Source organism: Paramormyrops kingsleyae, chromosome 8 (genome assembly GCF_048594095.1).
Source record: "Paramormyrops kingsleyae isolate MSU_618 chromosome 8, PKINGS_0.4, whole genome shotgun sequence".
Taxonomy (NCBI): Eukaryota; Metazoa; Chordata; class Actinopteri; order Osteoglossiformes; family Mormyridae; genus Paramormyrops; species Paramormyrops kingsleyae.
The window spans coordinates 12,002,378-12,023,255 of NC_132804.1; the positions used below are offsets into that span (position 1 = coordinate 12,002,378).

General features: G+C 41.6%; 2 protein-coding genes, 2 long non-coding RNA genes and 2 other non-coding genes across 8 annotated transcripts in view; 4 read left to right on the forward strand and 2 right to left on the reverse strand.

The window, feature by feature from the left end:
• flna (filamin A, alpha (actin binding protein 280)) overlaps window positions 1-3,823 on the reverse strand; it is a 33,324-nt gene extending 29,501 nt beyond the window's left edge. Inside the window, exons 1-2 of the mRNA XM_023837379.2 lie at window positions 3,666-3,823; window positions 389-862 (exon numbers count right to left, since the gene is read on the reverse strand). Of these exons, the coding sequence (XP_023693147.2) occupies window positions 389-761 (373 nt within the window). The 5' untranslated portion in view covers window positions 762-862; window positions 3,666-3,823. The remainder of the gene's footprint in view (window positions 1-388; window positions 863-3,665) is intronic.
• On the forward strand, window positions 3,680-5,514 carry LOC111856992 (uncharacterized). 3 transcript variants are annotated; one of them, XR_002841274.2, is made up of 3 exons: window positions 3,680-3,872; window positions 4,191-4,403; window positions 4,832-5,514. It is a non-coding gene; the product is annotated as an uncharacterized lncRNA (long non-coding RNA). The 3 variants fall into 3 exon arrangements; XR_011992587.1 differs by lacking the exon at window positions 3,680-3,872 and adding an exon at window positions 3,947-3,973; XR_011992586.1 differs by lacking the exon at window positions 3,680-3,872 and having other exon boundaries at window positions 3,982-4,403.
• Window positions 5,515-9,186: 3,672 nt separating this feature from the next.
• On the reverse strand, window positions 9,187-17,787 carry LOC111856993 (uncharacterized). The gene is made up of 5 exons (XR_011992588.1): window positions 17,572-17,787; window positions 14,686-14,814; window positions 14,256-14,314; window positions 12,744-12,783; window positions 9,187-10,822 (listed from the first exon to the last, which is right to left on the reverse strand). It is a non-coding gene; the product is annotated as an uncharacterized lncRNA (long non-coding RNA).
• A 24-nt stretch (window positions 17,788-17,811) lies between these two features.
• On the forward strand, window positions 17,812-20,783 carry rpl10 (ribosomal protein L10). The gene is made up of 7 exons (XM_023837382.2): window positions 17,812-17,902; window positions 18,028-18,059; window positions 18,698-18,756; window positions 19,103-19,210; window positions 19,464-19,602; window positions 20,180-20,342; window positions 20,562-20,783. The coding sequence occupies exons 2-7, from the start codon at window positions 18,037-18,039 to the stop codon at window positions 20,715-20,717; spliced, it is 648 nt and encodes a 215-aa protein (XP_023693150.1). The 5' UTR covers window positions 17,812-17,902; window positions 18,028-18,036; the 3' UTR covers window positions 20,718-20,783.
• LOC111857115 (small nucleolar RNA SNORA70) lies at window positions 18,819-18,954 on the forward strand. Its single transcript, XR_002841296.1, has one exon. It is a non-coding gene; the product is annotated as a small nucleolar RNA SNORA70 (small nucleolar RNA).
• On the forward strand, window positions 19,632-19,767 carry LOC111857116 (small nucleolar RNA SNORA70). The gene has a single exon (XR_002841297.1). It is a non-coding gene; the product is annotated as a small nucleolar RNA SNORA70 (small nucleolar RNA).
• Window positions 20,784-20,878: the final 95 nt, after the last annotated feature.

Sequence of the window (20,878 nt, forward strand, 5' to 3'; positions counted from 1 at the left end):
AGGAACTATTCTGCCGTATCGAGGAAAAAAATGATTTTCACAGCGTATGACTCATAATACAAAACGAATAGAAACAGACTGGCAAGCTTTCAGGGGAAGGCGGTGTGGGTAAAGAGAAATTCGTGCCATACAAAATGCACGTTAAAAGTGTCGTGTTTTTCTTCATTTGTATAGTTTAAAATGACCGCATTTACACTGAAGTCTGACCGCAACAGTGCGGCAAAGCAACGGTAAGTTTCGCAACCTACCGGACATTTTGGTGAGCAGTAACAATAAAAGCAAAGCATGTAGTTTTAAATGGCCAAAGAACTTTTTAGGGGCAGATTATCGACAACTCCATTACCAACTACATAGACTGGGAAATAAAAAAAAAAAAAAAAACACCAACCTATGGACACCAGTTTGATGTTTTCTTTATCCAGAAACTCCAGCGCCACCGACACGTTTTCTAGTTGCATCTGTCGGAAGGTGGGGCGCTGGTTGTATTTTCGGAACATCTTCTTCTGGCTGAGAACCTCAAGCAGGGCGATGAGCCGAAGCCCGTCGCTCAGGTCGGTCTGCAGGTTGGCGATGCGCTTGTTCACGCACTTCAGGTGCTCGTTGCACCAGCGGGTGAACGTGTTCTGCTGGATCTTCTTCCATGGCGCGTCCTCGGCCAGATCCTTCTCCGTGGCGGGCATGTCTGAGTCCTTGTCTTGAACGAGAGCAGCGTTGATGACGGGTGCGCTCGACTGGTGGAGGCGTGGGAGTGGACTGCTCATTTTTATGGACTTACTCTCTCACCCGTTCGCTGACTAAATTTTTTGGGTGGGGTCAGAAGAATTTTACAATTCCTCGCAGCTGCTTCTTTCGTAGCGATGGTCTAAATGGGGAAAAGAAAGAAAGGAATGGAAAGAAAATGTTGAGACAATGAAAAATTAATCGTTCGAGTTCTTTTTTAGGACTTTCTTCCCTCTGGTTTGCCGTGTTTCCGAAGGGCAACCTTGCGCTTGAAACAAAAGTTATGGAACCGAAGGAAAGTCCATTAGTCCGAAGATATTTTACTCTTTTCATCGGGAGTTCCTTACTGCATGTGAACTGCTAAACATACAACTATACCATAAAGAATTAGTTCATTAAATAAACGTAAAGTTATCCTAAACGCTGATAGGCCTGTTCCCATTTCGTACAGGGGTGCTTGCCAGTTTTGGAATGTTGCTTAAACACGCAACAAATGTTACGTCTTAATTGTACGAGCTTAAATGTCTGAACTTGTTATGTAATACCACATCAGTCGTGTCTTCTTGCTTTTAATGGACAGGAATGCTGAGAGTTGCAAATGTTCCAGCTGTTTTTCATAATAAAGGCAAAAACACATCTCCCTACCCCGAACGACTGAAAAACACATTTATTAGGATCTATCACACTTCAACTTCACTTACCAAATGTGAGCGATAACCAGCTATTGACAGCTTACAGCTGCCAATGGAAAGGTAAAAAGCCCAATGTAACTTTGACTGGGTATAAAACTTGCCAAAATCCAACAGACCTATACCTCTTACTCTGGTTTTGCAATTATTAATCATTTGTATATTGTCATGTCTTATATATGTCATTTTGAATATTTATACTATGTCACACGAAACCTGAATGGTTTTTACAGACATTTTTTTTTTAATGGAAGAACTATTGAAACTGAAAATTGAAGAAACTAATGGCGTGTCAAGTAACTGTTGGAGTCAAAGTCTCAAAGTAGAGTTGGGGGTTAAAACTTTCTCATTTTCAGGAAATACACACCGAAACATTTAAAGTGGGTTAGCTAATATTCCCAAATGACCACGTTTAGAACCCGAAAGTTTTGTTGCTTAAAAAACAGAGACCTATTCTAATTCTTCAAATTGCAACCACAGATCCAATTACAGGTAATCTTTTGCTATCCACGAAAATATATCTCCGAAATGTTTTAAACTGCATCATCAATTGAAAAATTATAATAAATCAAGAGAAAAATCTCGCATCGTACTAACTTGACATGCCACACCTAAATGCTGACAATCAAATTTTGACAATCGGTATTTGACGCCCCCTAGTACACGTTTGGTGTATTACAGCCTCATCTGAAAAGACTGGCCTCATACAGCAGACACCTGACATACTGATAATTAATTAATAGTATAATAGTATATTACATATTTCCAGATTCTTGCAAACCTTCTTTATTTGGTTTTGTTGATTGTATAAACAGGCAGTCTGTTGTTATTTATCTGTACACAGTATAATGTGTACAGAACTCTACATCATAATAAAATCAGTACCAACAAAACCATCTGTTAATACAGTGCAAGCAATGCATCAGTGAAACAGTATATATATATATATATATATATATATATATATATATATATATATATATATATATATATATAATAGCAATTATATAAACAGTAATTATATAAAACTTTAGTTGCTTTTAGAAAAAAAGATTAGGGTAATTCCAAGTGACAATACCTTCTTGGCATGAACGTTTTTCTGCCACACTGTCAGTGCACGAAGTGAGAAAGATGTAGCTGCGCGCGAAGCGTGCGTGTTATCACACTAACCACACCTTCAAGAGCACTCGCGAAGCGAAGAGAAAGAAACGGAACTCGAGACGCGTATTACTTTCGTTCTTCCCGCAACGGGACCGCAGGAGAGAAGATCTGAATATACGGGCTAAGTGAGACGCACTGATTGTAACCATTGCAAACAAACGTGTAACTATAGTAACAATGTTTTTCATTTGTTTTTATGGCATCGGAATAATGTGGAGGCTGATATAACGCAATAACTAGTCATCCATCCCCTGACGTTATGGTAATCTCCCTTGTTATGCTGTACAGATCTTTAGGGTCGGCATTAATAGGTCGCAGCCTTAGGTCTGGCACCCTTAAACCGGCTCCGTACTGCCAGGCCCGTGCGTACGAGGGCGCACGCGGCTCCCACATCACTGAACAGGCATGAAACAGACCTTTTCCATATTTTGCCATATTTGGTGACGAGGCCATAATTAGATTACCGGAATTGTGCATTTTAAATATTGCAATAGCAAACTACTCGTGCATATGTTCACCACATTAATAAGGACTGTTATAACAATTAAACAAATAAATGTTACAAAAGTTCGTATCAAACATATAAATATCAAGAAAATATAACAAAGATGAAAAGATTTCTCTTGTTAGCGCAATTTCTGATCTATCTGCAAGCAATAAACAGGTATTTCATCCCACAATGTAAGGCGAAAATAGCATTTAGGAGTAATACAAAACTGTTCTCCAAGTATGCACAGATGTTTAAACGTAGTTTCTGATTCACAGCGTACCATGTTTCAACAAATACAGTAACATACATATAACTGATCTGCCCTATAGCGGACAAAAAAGGATACCGACCTTAAAATATCCAAACGTTACCCTTTCCCTCAGACATTACAGTACCCAGTACACAGGTCGACATAACTTTTTAGACTTCCATGTAGAACAGCTGACAAAACTTTGGAGATTTAGATAACCCGTTATATTTCAAACAAAACCCGCACAGAGTATCACTGCTTGTATAATAACTTAATATCAGCTATTTACATATATGTAAACTAAAGAAAGATAAAGTTGAAATCTGAAACACGCTTTTTGCTATGTACCATGTACCTGTGTTTCTCGCCTTTTCTGCCTAAAATACACTTGGATCGCCTTCCGTCTCCCGCTGGGGCGTGCGTAAAGCCACACCAGTGAAAATGTACTTTGTCTCCGTACCTCTGGATCACCGCTACGGCTGAGAAAGAACAAGACTGACACCCCTTGGTCTTCTATATCTCCCTCTCTCTTTTCGCCGTTCTATTGCAAAAGCCTTAATTGGTAAGATGTAAAAGGGGGGGGTGTGTTTTTTTCTTATGGAGTGAGTATGTTTCAGTAGAGGGCTGACGTTATACCGGCGACCGCGCCTCCGGATTGTAACGGTATGATGTCACCCCCTTCGGCTCGCATGTTCAGCTCTGAACTCGCATCTTGCATCCGGCAATGACGGCTGACCCTGGATCGGTCTGCAGTTATTTTGCCTCGTAGTCGTCAACAAAGAATCGTCTTCTCATTTTCTGACTTTCTTCCTACCTATTGGTGTGGACCATTCAGCTTTAGGTGAGCACAAAATCTTCTCTTTTTTCCTTATAATCACAGAAAGGGGAGAATCCGAGAAGACACGCTGCAAATGTCGATGCTCTTACGCCTGGGTTTAATGATTTGCAATACTCTTCACTATGTATTTGCCACTGGCTGAGCAAATCCTGCAGCGAGACAGGAAATAAAACCAACATTTAATCCTAAAATGAACAGGCCAGCGTCCACCAGCTTGCTGATTCTCCATGGTACAAAAATACCCAAATGCCACAGGTGAGTTTTAGAACCTGAATCTGTCCACCAACAAAACACTGCTGCTATTGTGAGATAATGAACCATAATGACATCTTTCTTAACTGTTCCAAGCCTTCGGTGATTCATGCGGACTGTTCAAACAAGCGAACTGGAAGCAGAATCTACTTTTCTTCTGCCTGAAGAAAGCCCTGAACTGGCACACAAATAAGGAGTTGACCTTTATACTAATAAGTTGTTAGCACTATATGAACCATCATAGTCAGAGTCTTTAAGTATGCACATATCACCCGTGCAGTCAGACACGCCCTTTTCAATGCCAGCTAATCAGATGTCACTCTAATGCCGGTTTGTGGGAATTACTCCACTGGCACAATATGTAAGAATTCTTGGTCGCAACTTTACATCCTGCCTCTTTGGCTCACGGTTGTTATTTGTTTATTTTGCAGATGGTTTGACGATAAGCATCACATTTATTTTGAGAGAATGCAGGGTCAGTCCCCGGAGCGATCGGGGGTTAAGTTCCTCGCACGAGGGCCGAGCAGCAGAATCACTCTGACGACCCTGGGATTTAAACTGCTGACCTTCCAGCGACACGAACGGTATCCAGTCCTGCTGAGCCGCACACTGTCCCAAGATTAATGAGTATACTGTTAGAAGACTTCTGCAAGCAGGCTATAGATTCGAAGGAGTGTAGCTCTGTGTGCTGAGCTTATCTGGATTTTCCCATCTAAGTGTGTGCCAGCGGTTCAAATGGGGTTCTTTGTCAACCTGACCTTTGTAGTTCTGCTTAGTATGTATTGTCCCACCAAGGCTGCAGCCTAGAATATGTGTGTGAGTGTGTGTGTGTATGTGTGTGAGATAGAGAGAGAGAGAGCTTGTTTGTGTGCATGCCATCAGTAATGTGACATACCCCACCCTTCCTTTTCACTCATTTCTCTTTTTTTTTTTTACTCAGTCATGCTGTTTTGTAGAACACATGGTAATGTTCAGTGAGTACTGAACCTTAATCCTCCTGTTAATGGTGCATGATTAATGCATAATTTTTCATTGCATTCTGAGACCCATTCAGTCTGTTCAGTATGAATACATACAGATGGTTGAATCTGCTCATTAAATTCCCTGTATTTTACATGGTGGTGACATCATTGGTATCTGCAACACTGTCAGGACCTGCTCCTCTGCCGTCTGTCTGTAAAAGGGACCGACACAGACCCTTTCAGCCAGATTCTGACTTTGTAGTCCAGAAGCAGCACAGTGCTGGAAGCACCTGAGGCGGGACAGGAGGCACACCTGTTTGGATTGGATTTCACCATAAATATACGACTGTCGGACATCATGACGTCAGCGTACTTCACGGCCACTTCCCTGTGTCGTTGTAACAGCCGTGTGGGTTTGTGGCGCAGACAGGTGTTACGACACGGCCTGCTGTCCTTGAGGAATCAGCGGCCAGGTCGCTGCATTTTCATGCCGCGTCTAATGGAGATGCACAGATAAGAAAGCGATGAGTCGAGGGGCCCGAGGCTGACATCAGCATGGACAGTCAGGTGTTGCCGATTTAACTAACTGCTCCATTTTTCCTGAGGTGTGGGTGGGGCCCTGATGTTTGCCTGTGCGTTAATCCACCCCCTGAGTGGACCACAGCGGAATGAGATGGTTTGCTGTAAAATCTCTCTGTCTGGGGCGCTGTGCTGCTATGAAGTGACATCATAACACTCTGGCTGAACTCAGTGTGCATTTAAATTCCCTTTTGATTTGTGGAATTTGAGGAGCCTGGCAGGAATTTTCATCCCAAAATCACCGGACAGCTAAAAACGTTGCAAATATTAAAGTCTGCACCAGCCCCCTGTAACTTCAACCAAAAGACGTGCCAAAATAAACCATTGAAGGTATTTCTGTGTGTAATGTTTGTGTAATCCAACAACATACCAAGGCAGTAACCAAAGACGAACATGTCTGTGTGGCGTAACGGTGGGCGTGTGCTTCAAGTTTGAACTGAACTTAATATATGCATGGTGACGCAATCAAAAGGAAAGCCAGCACTGTCTCAGCTGTACCTTAAAATCTTTCTGAATTTCCTGCTTAGCCAACAAGGTGAGTGTGTAATGCAGGTAGCGGATCTGGTGACACAGAACTGGAAATGGGCTTGGGTGAGTTTCTTTCCTGTTTTTATACAACCTCTGTTTCCCTGCGATCCCTGGAGCCAGGATGATGTTGTTTCAGATGCTGCAGCTTTAACAGCTTTTACATTTTGCATGCATGACTCTGCAGTGGCTCAGTGGACACAGATACCTCCAATACCCAGGGTCTGGGGTTTTTAATCTTGCTTCTGCTCTCTGCATGGAGCTCCTGGATTGTTTCTCCCCGGTGCTCAGTTTTTCTCCTCCGGGCCACAGCTGTGCAGTAAGGTCTGATTAGCTTCTCTTAACTGCCCATTGTGCACCCTATGATCAGCTGGCATCCCATCCAAGGTGTACCTCAGCCTTGTGTCCTTTGCTGCCTGGGATACACTGTCAGAAATATATACCAATTTGTACCTTTGAGGGTACAATTACTTGTCACTGTGGCTGTACCCTCAATGGTCTGCCAAATTTACCCTAGCTGTAGGTAAACGCACCTTTTAAGGTACAGAAGTGGACTCTGAGAAACATTTTTGTACCCTTGGCGGTTCAGTAATGTTGTTTGTACCTTGGGGGACAAAACCTTACCAGGGCTGTACTCCTCTCTCTGACAGTGTCGACTCCAGGCCTCAGTGACCGTGACCCGGACGAAAGATTCGACGATGGACTGACAGACTCTGCCACTCTGTTTGTCTGTCGTGTGCCAGTCCCACTGCTTTCCAGCACCTCCACAGTAACACATAGTGGAATCCAAAAAGAACACAGTGCCAGTACAGACTCAGCAGCCCAGGATGCATCTAGGTGTTTATAAGGTGCTGATAGCATCTCCCCCATTTGGCAGCTGCAGGTTATAATATACTGGATGAAGCACAATCTGCAGTTCCTAAAATAAACAGTCCTCAGCTCTTCCCTTTAACTGAGATCTAAATTCACTGCAGTGTAGAAATACATTTATGCTTTGGCTTCATTGTCTCAGGAAAATGCCACTAACTTCAGCCTTTTAAGAGTAATGTGATATGTCAGAATGAAGCGGTTACTCTGCAGCACGACTGATCTGGTGATGCCGTTTTAAACTGGTTAGGCAGTTTGCCCATGTTGTTAAAGCGTTTGGTTTTTCATACTGGATGATTGTGATTGTGTGTCAGAATGTGTTTTTCTAAATTCACTTAAACAGGAACTATGCGGTGCCCTGTCTGGTAGGCAGGAAGAACAACGGCTGAATCATTCTTTAAAAACCACAGCCGGGAGGCATCTTTATACTGCGGCAAAAGTAAAGAAAAACCAAATATTCTAGTCATCTTCATCATTTTGTTGAAGAAAATAACAGGAACAGAAAAGTCAATAGAATCAACAAAATGCAAGGCTCCGCCCACAATAAAACTACAACCAACCACTAAAAGCCAGACCCTGCACTACGACCAAATACCCCACATGTAATGACACCCAGGTTCACCCCTTCAGGCTCATTGCCAGTCCTCACTTGCTGGCTAACAGCTTAGTCAGTTGGACACCTTCAGTCTTTCATACTTGTGTTCCCACTCTCACTCGCATCCAGTGTTGGGCATTTCAGGTCCTGAAGCTACAAATCCAGACCAGGGTTTTGTTTCTACCAGCCAGCTGATCATAAAGAGTCACAGAGTTCTCAGCTGGTTGGTAGAAACAAAATCCTGGTCTGGATTTGTAGCTTCAGGACCTGAAATGCCCAACCCTGTTTGCATCCTTGTTCATCCACTCCAGATCAAAGAGTAAGCCTTCTGACCCCTGCCCCTGGCTGGGATGTGATTCTCTGAGGCTGTGTCACAGTGGTTGCCATTGAACAGGGCTCAGATTTGGTAGAACCTCTTTTATAAAGAGACAAGGCTCATACAGGTCCTGCAGACCCCGAAAACATGCTTGTGATGAAAGCCTAAAGCCGAAGTTTCAAAGATTGGATTCAAACATCTATCTTAAATTTATATTTTCTCATTTGAAAAGTAATCAAGAAGCTTGGGTAGATGTGCCCCCCTCAGCTGAGGGGGATGCATTTCATGTCATCTTTCTGCTCCCCTATGGCAGGAAACACACCTAGAATCTGTCTGGTCCTGTCACTGCTTGAGTGAAGCTGGAAATAAGTCTTGTTTAAAGTGTGATGGCACAGCGAGACTCTCCTCTCATTCTGTTCTCTCTTCCTCCTTCTCTCTCACTTTTCCTTTTCCTTGGGCTGTGAGCAGTCCAACTTTGGAATTTTTCCCCAGACAAGTCAGACTGAATCCAGCCTATCAACATGAAACAGCTTGTTGTGAGCATATGTGCATGTGTTTGGACATGGAACACAGTTTGGCCAGTTGTGTAACACAGTAACTGCTATGTGTAGCTTGTCAGATATTGTCCACAGAATTGAATGTTGATTATTATAGTGATAATCCTAGAGCTGTATCACGTATGCACTCTGATGCCAATCATGTGTGGTCTGATAATCTCATTAGGCTAATCGGCATGGTTAATATCTAGCACGTTTGTGTGGAGGTTACCATTGACTCATCTGGAAGGGCATTTTCTCCAGCCCACTGAGTTGTGAGGTCCCATAATGCCTTTCAGCTTTGTGACTCAGTGGTAATTCCAATGTACCACGGTCCCCTGTCATATTAATATAAAAATACAAAAATCATGACAGCATCTCAGCTTATGCTCTTATGCATATAGTTTTATTGACTGAAGCCAAAAGTTGTGAGGTGGAGACAGTTGTCTGCCTAGACAAAGTTTCTGGTAACAGAAAACATGGAGCAGTTTTATTCTGGTTGTTTAGTATTTTTGAGACATGTACAGTGCTCACAGAGAGTCTGGGAATGCTTGCACGATTCAGTAAAAATATCGCTAATTCATTGGTTTTATAACCAAGATCATTACTTCATTTGTATACAATGAGTCTACCAGTCAAAAGGTTTTGCACGCACTGAGATTTTCTACATCTGCATGTTCATTTACTAAAAATACACTGAAAATTCTTTGCTAACAAATTATTTTACAATATGTTCACCATTTGAGTACCTTAATTAGCAAAATATCATATCTTTGATTCACCAAAGTAACCTCTAGCAGTTAAAACAGCAGAGAAAATTCAAGGCATTCTTTCTCCAAGGGTCATTAAATACCATTCTGTTTCATGGGATGAAGTACATATAAAGTTAAAGGACAATTTGACTATGCCATCACCACACAACCAGTTAATAGGATGTCAGACACTCTTACATACTCTTTCCATGTTATGAAGGAAACTTGTTTTATTTGACTTATATTTTCATTTATAGTTCATCTCATCACCCAACTTTCCAATGCTTAACAAGAATAAAAAAAATCTGCAGTTTATGAAATAAATGGAAATGTGGTAAAAACCTGTGGTGTGCAAATACTTTTGACTGGTAATGTGTATCACATTAGAAACAACCAGTGGTTTTAAGTAAGATATTCATGTCAAACAGTAATAAATTGAAACCCAAATTATAATTCTAAAAGACCTTTTCTGAGTTAAAATGTTAATTGACAAGCAGTCTCTTTGGATGCTTTTTTAATTAGTAACACCTTTCCAATAACATAAAACAAACATTTGTGTTTAGTATCCCTTTGGGAGCCAGTCACTGCAATTACAATTAATACTAAAATTGCAAGAAAAGAACTGAATGAATCAAAAAATAAGACACTTAATGAAAATAGTATATATGTGCAGAAGATATATGCAGATATGTTAAAAAATATTTGTCAATGGACTTTTGTTATATATCCAATAGGTCTGCAACATTTTTACAGAATTTAGCAAGTGTCTCAAAACATTCTGTCAGCAAAAATGTTTATAGGGTTACATAAATGTTACATTTACATATTTAGCAGTCCAGAACATGTCATTAACCCTTAATTTCCCCACCGTGTGTCTGATTTAAACAACATAGTGTGATGTTTGGACCACTGTTAAGGGGAATGGAAGAGTTTTCAGATGCAGGGACGTAGATTTGGTTACGGGTGGTAGGAGTACTGTGTGTGTGTGTGTGTTTAGGGGGGCGGGGGGGTTCAGGGATGATTTGGTCCTTTCCAATGTTGAACCCAACATACACTTTTGTTCAGTTCCAGAACATCATTATTTAAACCACAAGCAGAAATAAAACTGTCAATTCAGAGAGGCTTTATCACACTGCAGGCCTCACACTACAAGCAGAGTGAAGAAAACCCCCCCCCCCAACCCCCGTCTGGAGTGCACAGGCTTTCTGCTGTCCTGACAGATGCGGCATTTCAGACAGTCCTGCTCCATGTCATCCCAGAGGAGAGGAGTAGCTAAGAGGAGAGGAGCAGCTAAGAGGAGAGGAGTAGATAAGAGGAGAGAAGTAGCTAAGAGGAGAGGAGTAGCTAAGAGGAGAGGAGTAGCTTTTCTTTCACAGATAAAAACGAGGCCATCACAACAGAAGGGCAAGACCTGCAGCTTTCTCAGTCTTTTCGAAAAACACTGTTGAAAATATCACAAAACATGTACTTGGATGGAAAATACACATCTTTGCAAAGTCTTTGAGGAGTCTTACTTCATCTCCACTCCAGATATCTCAGGACTTCTTTGAAAGTGAAAACCTTTTCCTTATACTGACCTCCACTCATCATGTAATCTCATTTTTTCCATCATATCATGTACAAATCTTTCATTTTGATTTTCTTTTTTGTTATTTTTCTATTTGTTATTTAAATACAATAGGAGAAATGACAAATAACAAAGGTATTTCTGAGTTCAGATGGCAGTTATCCAGTATTTCTTCAGAGAGAAAATACAACTTTTGCAGTAAAATGTTCCTGTGGGATGCCGTATAAATTTACAAGCAAAAATATTTTTTAAGTCTCAGTATAACGATGAAGACGTAGTGGAAGATTGCCTTAGAGATTTACCAAAAATACAATTCCTCTGTCACTCACAATCTCCAGCACCAAGTGAAACGATGCCACACATTTAGAGAAGGATTTTTAATGCCCACAGTGACCCCTGCACTCAAACTCAGACCATTCAGCAGTCTGACTGCAAACGTCATACGTGCTGCATTTAGTTTTTAAGTGCAGTTTCAGGTCATGTCCTACATTTTATTTTTATATAGTGGAGGAAAGACCGACATTGATATGCTCCTAGTCTGTCATGACATTGGCTAAGCTTTTTGGAAAACATCTTGTAAGGAAAGGAAACAATGATTTACAGTCTGGCCACTTCCTGGGAGATCAGCCTGATCTTTATTTTGGACCTATGACTGAAAATGGAATTTCAGCTTCATCCCAGACTACATAAAATTGGACTAAATGCCAAAGTGTTCAAGTTCTGGCCAAAGACCAAGTATCTCCCACAAGAATAGACATTAATGGATGTTTGCTGATTTCTATATCCAAAACACTCTGCTTCCCTTCTCCTCAAACATGATTTTTTTATCCCTCCCCAGCTCTCAGTGCTTTTAGGTTTTAATGAACTTTGTGGGGGGGCATTACATCACACAGTGAGCAAGAAGGGCAGAGGGACAGGGAGAGCATAGCACTGGTAGTTTTGCCCTTATATGGAATGAGGAATGTGGAGAAATGGAGGCAGCTATGACTGACTGATCTTTCTCTCTCTAAGTGACCCTTCCACCTCTGTGGCTCCCTCCCCCTTTGATCTGGATCCCCTTCTCTGTGATTAACCTTCAGGCCCACTGAGCAGTACACCAAAATGTACACATGCACACAACTGAAGAATGTAGCCTAAAATAAATCAGAGGGAGAACACACAACTATCCTGTAGATGTTACACATCCATACCAGTTTGTTTAGCACATCTGGGAGCAGTCTGAATTTCAGGGGAGGAGGGGGGGGGGGGTGGTGTCAGAAATGTGAATCTCTTTCGGTTTTGTCCCCTTTGTTGTGTGGTGATGTTTATCATGGCTGTGATGGCTGGGCGGACGGAGGGAGGTTTGCGGTAACATGTTAAGTAAACTGAAACGTGTCTGTGTGACATGATCCTGGATGTAGCTGTTATTCTTAGCGTGAAAAGACACCCATCATGTATGTGCTGCAGCATTTTAACACATTGCAAGGTTACCATGTATGATAAAGTCCACAGTGTGTGTTTTAGTGTTATAATCTACTGTATGTTAATTAATTTATGTTTAATCTGAGTGTGGGTTGCTGAGCTGTTTTCACATACTGAACGCAGACTCTAACAAGACAACTGCACCTCATACAATTAATACAGTTCTATAGTGTGGGTACTCACCTAGACACTCCAATTTCAAATCCCTTTCTTTACTCAGAGCCTGTACCAAGAAGCCAAATGTTAGCATGGAACTGGCAGAGGGAGCAGACACCATACAGTTAAAACAGGGGCACCGATAACTAGACACATTAATTACTAGCGATGGACAAATGAAGCTTCGTGAACCATTCGCTATTTTCCTCTCCCCACTAGATGGTGCTCTCTATTCTAAAAAGGGCTAACTGCTTTCTCAGCTGAATCATAAATTTAGTGCCACAGAGCTGTACATGCCTCAATGCAAACCAAGAGTGCCATCTAGTGGGGTAAAAAAATACAGCAAATGGTTCATGAAGCTTCATTTGGCCATCACTATTAGTTACAGTACCACTGCAAAGAGACCATACCACTCGACCATATAGTTAACACTCCCTAATTTAGTAATACCTCTTTAATCACCATTTGTACAAGTACAGGTACATAGGAATTTTTTATTTTTCATATATCCCATAATGCTCATCAATGAAACAAACATGTATACAGGTGAGAGCAAAGTGTGTACAGTCAGCGATTCATCCAGTGGCCCGGGAGCAGGTTTCAGGGCTAAAGGCCTAAACGCGATGCGAGATTCCCTGTTTGGCTTAATGATCTTCACCACTCAATAGAAGACGGTTGATCATTTCCTAACTTGCTTCCAGAGGTGAACAGTATGGCTTAAAGCAGTATGTATTATTTCAAGGGAGGAGACATGGCATAGCTCAATATAAATGTAACCAGTTAACTGCTATCGTTAATGAAAATGCTAATTGAGCCATATACGTAAAATATTGTCATTTTTTTATATGAGTGATTTTAAGCAAAGATATGTTGTATCTGAAGGAACTATTGAAGTGTCTCCTAAGATGTATAAAGTGAGTGTAAACAGTGAGTCATGTTTTATCTCGGAGAGATAAGTCATTCCAAACAGAGATCAGATAACAACTGTTTCTTTTCCCTCTGTGCTCTTGCATAGTAAAAGACCAGCATAGACACGTGGCAGAAGTTGGGTAATAAAAGACACGATACACTTAAAGCAAATGGAACTCTGGCAACACTTTTTGCTGGATTTCTTTTATCAGCATTGTGGGTTACAGCTGAGTTAAAGAAAGACCACCAAATCTCATAATGTGAAGATCACTCATGAAGTCCAGAAGGGGAGGTCTTTGTGAACATAAGATGGGGTGCAAAATGAAGTAAACAAGGCTACAGATTTCAAAAGAACATCGGCTGTCTTAAACTCATGATGCATTTTTAACAATGGATGTACCCGCATAATGAAGAATGCTATTGTTTTCTATATCAACACAATGCAACGTATCGCTTTATTTCAACAAAATGAGGAACGTAAAACTGCTGTTGTGAAATTAACTGAGCACTATTTCATATTTCCGTTAAAGCCCCGTTAGCTCAAGATTCCTTCTTACGAACATTTCAACCAGAACAAGTCCAGTTTATTTTCAGGCTTTAGAATGTGTTTGGCTGCCTTGGTATCCTTACCTTGAGAACAGTGTAGCAGAGGCAGGGAAACACCTGAGCTGTTCCTACTGTCTTGCATACTGGGAGAGAAAAATAGAGACCAACATCGTCAGATACCGTACGTGGGGAGGAATTAATCTCAAGCAGATTTAATTACACAGAACTTGGTGGGATTTATCTGGAGGGTGGGGGGGGGGGGTAACCTTGTTAAATGCCACCCCCCATCATCTTTATTAAATATCCACATATCTGACCTACCCAATCTGCTGAGCCTATGCTCTCACTGTATCGAGCAGCTGCTTCATAACCCCCCCCCCCCCCACCACCACCACCACCACCACAAAGCTGATTCAAATAAAGGTGTAAGTTAAATAAGCGCTTCTCTAATCTTTCTCTCAGCAGAAGACACAGGCACGGCAGCAGAGCCAGCCTTTGGGTGCAAGTGGCCCACCTTCACAGCTTCGTATGATCTCACGGCTCAGGTAGCTGGAACTGACACAAAACTTGTGAGGACAGGTTGTTCAGTGTGAGATCTCAGAATACAGAGATGAGCTCTGGGCCAGAGGAGACAGCTGGATGGCTGCAGGAGAGGAACAAAAGCATATTAAACAACTGAATTGCTGCCAAAATCAGTTATAAAATTAAATCCGAAGTTTTTTTGTACACAAGCATGTCATGAACTTCATCACATGAGCATAAAACTCAGGAATGTGTTTCCAGCTGAGTTCCACTCTTTGGTGGTAATTTAACTTTCGCTTCCTTTTAAGGGCCGCACTGTGTCATGTTTTCAGCAGACACTTTCCCAAAAATTTGAAGGAAAACTTACGTTTTGTTTTCACTCTCCTAGTAGGACAAACCTCTACTTTTAGTTGTCTAACGGTAGTAAACTGGAGGTATGCTAATTGTTTAGCATATCACTACATGCCTTTATGGTCACCTGGTTGCTATGACAACCAGTTGTTTGGAAAGCGCAAACACAGAGACAGAGAAAGGATTTCACAGTCTCTGGCGATGGGTGGATAAGTGATACGTCATGCATGCAGCTTATGCATCGGCCGTACAGTGCACACCTGGGACATTTGTATGACGCTTATCCACAAAAGTAGTTATTAAGGATTACCCTGGTAGCCCCAGTCCATGCAAAGCATATTTTATTTTATTTATTTTGTTTATTTTCTTTGTAACACTACAGAATCAGGTGTCAGAATCTGGCCCTCCAGGACTGGAGTTGGCCACCCCTGTGTTAGATTAAATTTAGAATATTTACATCCTACAGATATACAATTAACAATAATCACACAGATGATAAGATATAATTAATGTTTAACAATATGGACAATCTATATTTTTATAATCTAATGCAACTAAAAATTCAATCTATCTAAAATTTCTATGTATATGTCCATCCATTTTCCATGACCATTCAGTGAATGGTTGTGGTGATCCTAAAGCCTGTCCCAGAATGCACAAGGCACAGGGCTGGGTGCATCCTAGACAAGAGGCCAGCCCATCACAGGGCCCAAAGCACACACACACACACACACACACACACACACACACACACACACACACACACACACACACACACACACACACAGCATCCTTTTGTTCAAAGAGAACAAGGCAAACCTGGGGAGAACATGTTAATTCCACAAACACTGAGCAGCATTTCTGCAGTGTCTGCATGCCCCTAATCATTTACAGCTTTCTATACCCATAATCCTTCTTCTCTTTCATCATCTCCAGCATCTCATTACCTTCCTACTCAGTCAAATGTACTCTGCCAGCTATCATTTCTGTTGCTTTGCCCTCTTGTTCACTGTCTAAATATTGTTTTGCCAGGTTGTCTTTCAGACATTAAGTCATCGGGTACCTGAAGCCATTGTGGCCATTTTGTTTTATTTACTTCCACTACCTTCCCATCATGCTCCTCTGGCAGGGCCGGCCCTGGGTGTTCTTGTGGCCTAGGTGAGATTCCGCTGAGCGTCCCTCCCACTCACTCCCCCTCTCTCTTGCGCCCATGGCAAGCTGGCCCTGCCTTGGGGGGTACACTGGTTGCAGCTTTTTCAAAAAGGCTTTCAACTCGCTCTCAGATATTACAAGTGTCTCTAATCCAACTTGTCCTCATCAAAAGCACTACATTCCATATAAATCTTCAGCACACATTAGAATGAATGGCCTTAGGCTGAGATGTTTAAAAGGGTAGATGAGCACTTTTATCAACATTACAGATACCAGACAGAAAAGATCAATAATCATTTGAATATGAAGCATGCTTTTACAGGAAATAATAAAATTATTTCGACAAAATGTACAGTGATGGGAAGAGGATATATACACTTTGTTTTGCATGACTAAAAATGAAAGAGGCATATGAGCAACATGTTGCATTTGGGTGTGGACTGGGGTTTTATTTGTGCATGACACAGGGTAAAAATAAACTGCTTGAAACTGGGTGTGGCAGATTACAAAATGTAAAGAAGGTGTGGCCACACAGAGAAAATTCTGCTGATATGGCTAATATTACCGACAATGCACAGCTTGTCACATTTAACTGGACAGAAATATCAAAAGCTGGCTTCCGGTTGTCATTGACAGGGCTAGCAAAAAGGAACAGCCCCACCAAAACACACACGCACATGCGCGCACGCGCACACACACACACAGGTTTGTAATTATATCTTTGTGGGGACTCTCCATTAATTTCCATGGGGAAAACACCAATCCCAACATGACGAAGTTAACCCCTACCCAGCCCTAACCTTAACCATAAGTAACCAAACAAAGTGCGACTGGCATTTTTAGTTTTTTGATTGTATTTTCAGATCTTCGCGGGGACATGAAAAATTGTCCCCACAACGTCAAAATAACAGTTTTTTTTATCACACTGGGGGGAAAATTTGGTCCCCACAATGTAATGTAAACCAAATGCACGCACACACAGACAAGCTCCTTCTCATAGAAGACCCAATATAGCATATTTATTTATGTTTAATACAAAAATGTTTAAAATCATCAATAGTCTAAAATTATGAAACTGGAGTTTGCTGACACCTACTGGAGACTGAAAAAAGCTCAAATGTCAAATATCTATTTGTAAATGTTCGACAGGAGAAGTCACAATTATCTATTAACTGGACAGCCGAAATTAAAGAAATCCAGCAAACAAGTGCCGCCTGGTTTAATTATTCTTTGTATAATAGGTTAATTACTCATCCATTTATTGGAACAAATATGTGAGATAACTTTACACCGACGTAATAATTGGTTTGGTCACCGTACACACCCCTTACATAAACTCCACAATAAAAGTTGGACTGGATTCGGCAATACCAACCAGCACAAACATTTTATTCCTCCGTTTCAAACTACGCGATCGACTCCACCTCTCACGTGGAACTCCCGGAAACCGGAAACTGTAATTTAAATAATTAATTAAAGTATATAATTCTAGATATAAATATATTCAATAATTTGTTAAAACGTATAATCTAACGTTGAAGTCTCAGTGGGGTTGTGTCTGGAGGACAGAAACACTAACATTGTGAATAAATATGACGTTAAATTTCAAATGAAAACCGGAGGGATGACACGTGAAAAAAGGTAGGGAGGGAGACGGCGGCAGGAAGTGACGCAGCGGAAAGAGGAGTGTCCTTTTCCACCATTAGGTGAGTGTGAGTGTGGCTGCGTTTGCGGCTGCTCTCCTGAAAAACTCGCTAAAAGACAGTAAAAACGCCACTATTTCTCCTTAGAATTGACATTAACGGATCTGCATCTTCCTCTTGTATTGTAGGTAGCAAAGATGGGTCGCCGGCCCGCCCGATGGTGAGTGAAAAGTGGGGTTTGTTACTCCGGAGCCGGCTGGCAGAATCAAGATGGCCGCACATGACCACGATAATGATTGCGAACAAATAAAATAATGGCACATGAAACTCCTAAAATACACCTGTCAAATAGACAGAAATAGTGAAATAATGAAAACATTAAATACTTCAACATCGAAGTGGTGTAGCGCTAGACGGCTGGCGGATTCAAAGATGGCAGCGTGTGTCCCACATACCATGTGCCGGCGTGCTTGGGCACTGAAAACGTCATATATCGAGAACCTGAAATATTATAGCATATTCAGAACTAGTACCGAGTTCCTGAAATGCTAATATACGGGTTGAATATAAACACGTTAAGGAAATAGCGCGTAATCGGCGAACCATGTGCGCACTTGGTCACGAAATGGTTAAAATAGTAATAGAATTTAAAATGTTCAAAATGTTATTCGACGGCATTGTACTTTATAGCAGACATTGTGAAATACAAGACTAATTAAGCTCTTAAAACATTTACCACGTGTCAATAATACAGAGCCGTGCAAAAGTATATGGTATTATGTATCGTACTGTGGTTATTTGGTAGGGTGCGATGGATATACAGAAAATTTAAATTTAATTTTTATGTTTCCATTTTAGCTACAGATATTGTAAGAACAAGCCTTACCCCAAGTCACGATTCTGTCGGGGTGTGCCTGGTAAGTTTGTCTACTGTTTCTTTTGTGATTGTGGTTTAAAAACATTATCCGTGTATATTTTCCTGCAGTTTATTAAGCCGACCAGGCTGGTCTGCTGTCCAGCTCTGGTGTGCAATGGCTGCAGACAGTGACCCTCTCTGGTTGTGTATGCTTCCAGCTGTGAGGTGTTGGATGCGCCAAGGGACCTTTGAGACATTCGCAAAAATAGTTTATCATTGTTTTCCATTATTTAGTTAGAGCAATATGAAGGCACAGAATGACCTACAGTCAGATTTACGTCCATTGAATCCACAAGCTGGTCCTTGTAGAGTTTGACTTTAAGTCTTCCCATTCTCTCATGAACCAGACCCCAAGATCAGAATCTTTGACTTGGGTAGAAAGAAGGCGAGGGTGGATGAGTTTCCGCTGTGTGGTCACATGGTGTCTGACGAGTATGAACAGCTGTCCTCTGAAGGTATGAAAAATTGTCTGTTTTTTTGCTAGTTGTAAGAGCCTTTTAGCTATAACTACAAATAGGTGTCTTGAACTATTGCTGACACCTTGAAAGTAATATTGTTTAATTTGGGTGGGGAGTGATTGAAGCTTATGAGTTTTAGGCAGAATTTGCACAGTTCTCTCACCTTATGAGACATATTTGTAGCTGGCTGACTTCCGGCAGGGCCAGAGAAAGCTCCACAGGGTTTAAGTCCTCTGGTGGTTCTTCCCAGCTCTTGAAGCTGCTCGCATCTGCGCCAACAAGTACATGGTGAAGACGTGTGGCAAGGATGGCTTCCACATCCGTGTCCGCCTGCATCCCTTCCACGTCATCCGCATCAACAAGATGTTGTCCTGCGCTGGAGCTGATAGGTGAGACCTGAGGTCTCTCTCCTGCCCCCCTGCAGCTTATTAAGCCGACCAGGCTGGTCTGCTGTCCAGCTCTGGTGTGCAATGGCTGCAGACAGTGACCCTCTCTGGTTGTGTATGTTTCCGGCTGTGAGGTGCTGGACACGCGAAGGGACCGTTGAGACAGCTTTAATTACTCTGACTTGAGTCTGACGTTGGTTCCTCACCAGATATTCATTTGGCGACTTGCTTGGTTTCAGATAAGTAGCTGTTAAGTACAGGTTTGGTAACCGAAACAACTATACCAGGGTTTATTGCAAATAAGAATGTTAGCTGAGTAGGTATAGTACTGAAGTTGCTATCTTATATTTGAACATCTTTTTTAAACTTTGTCCTTTGTTGTTTTTTACACTGCTGTTATTCAGTTTTCTGATTTTGTTGTGTATTCTGTATATATTCAGTTTTTTATATTCATCTAAATTTTTCTGTATTTTGTCCTGTCTTTTTGTTTCTTGCCCTGATAAGGATAGTTTTCCAGCTGAATTGCACTTTGCACAATGATGGGCATTCATTCATTCATTCATTCATTCCTTCCCTGCAGGCTCCAGACTGGAATGCGTGGTGCTTTTGGGAAGCCCCAGGGCACGGTGGCCCGTGTCCACATCGGCCAGGTCATCATGTCTGTGCGCACCAAGGCCCAGAACAAGGAACACGTCATCGAAGCTCTGCGCCGAGCTAAGTTCAAGTTCCCTGGCCGGCAGAAGGTACAGTCAAAAAGCTGCTAACTGCTAATCTGAGGCCGGCGTCATTCTGTCATTGACTGTCACTAACTTTTTAATTTTGTCATGAGTACTCTGCATATTTGTCTACCTTCATATTTAGCTCAATTCAAGAATTTCCTCCTGGAATCTAAATATCATGTTCCACATTCTGGGCACGTTGGTGGGAACGGAGGAGAATTCACTTTGTTTCCTTGTCTTCAGATCCACATCTCCAAGAAGTATGGTTTTACAAAGTTCAACGCTTGTGACTTTGACGAGATGATGCAGGAGAAGCGTCTGATCCCAGATGGCTGTGGCGTGAAGTACATCCCAAACCGGGGTCCCCTGGACCGCTGGAGGGCTCTTCATGCTGAGTAGATGATGCTCTGCTACTGGGTAATCTGACAAGATTGTGCAGTCAGGCAATAAAGTGCTGAATATGAACTCTGGAGTGTTGGTTCTGCTTCTTTCGTGTGTCAGAGTTCTAATTTGAATAGTATACATGTAGAATTCTAAATGATAGCTTCCCTATAGAGGGA

Bases quoted from the DNA above. Each gene is read 5' to 3' on its own strand.
- rpl10 (XM_023837382.2), top strand. From the start codon at position 18,037: ATGGGTCGCCGGCCCGCCCGATG. The intron at 18,060-18,697 runs GTGAGTGAAAAG...TTTCCATTTTAG, and splicing joins GGTCGCCGGCCCGCCCGATG to CTACAGATATTGTAAGAACA. The intron at 19,603-20,179 runs GTGAGACCTGAG...CCTTCCCTGCAG, and splicing joins TCCTGCGCTGGAGCTGATAG to GCTCCAGACTGGAATGCGTG.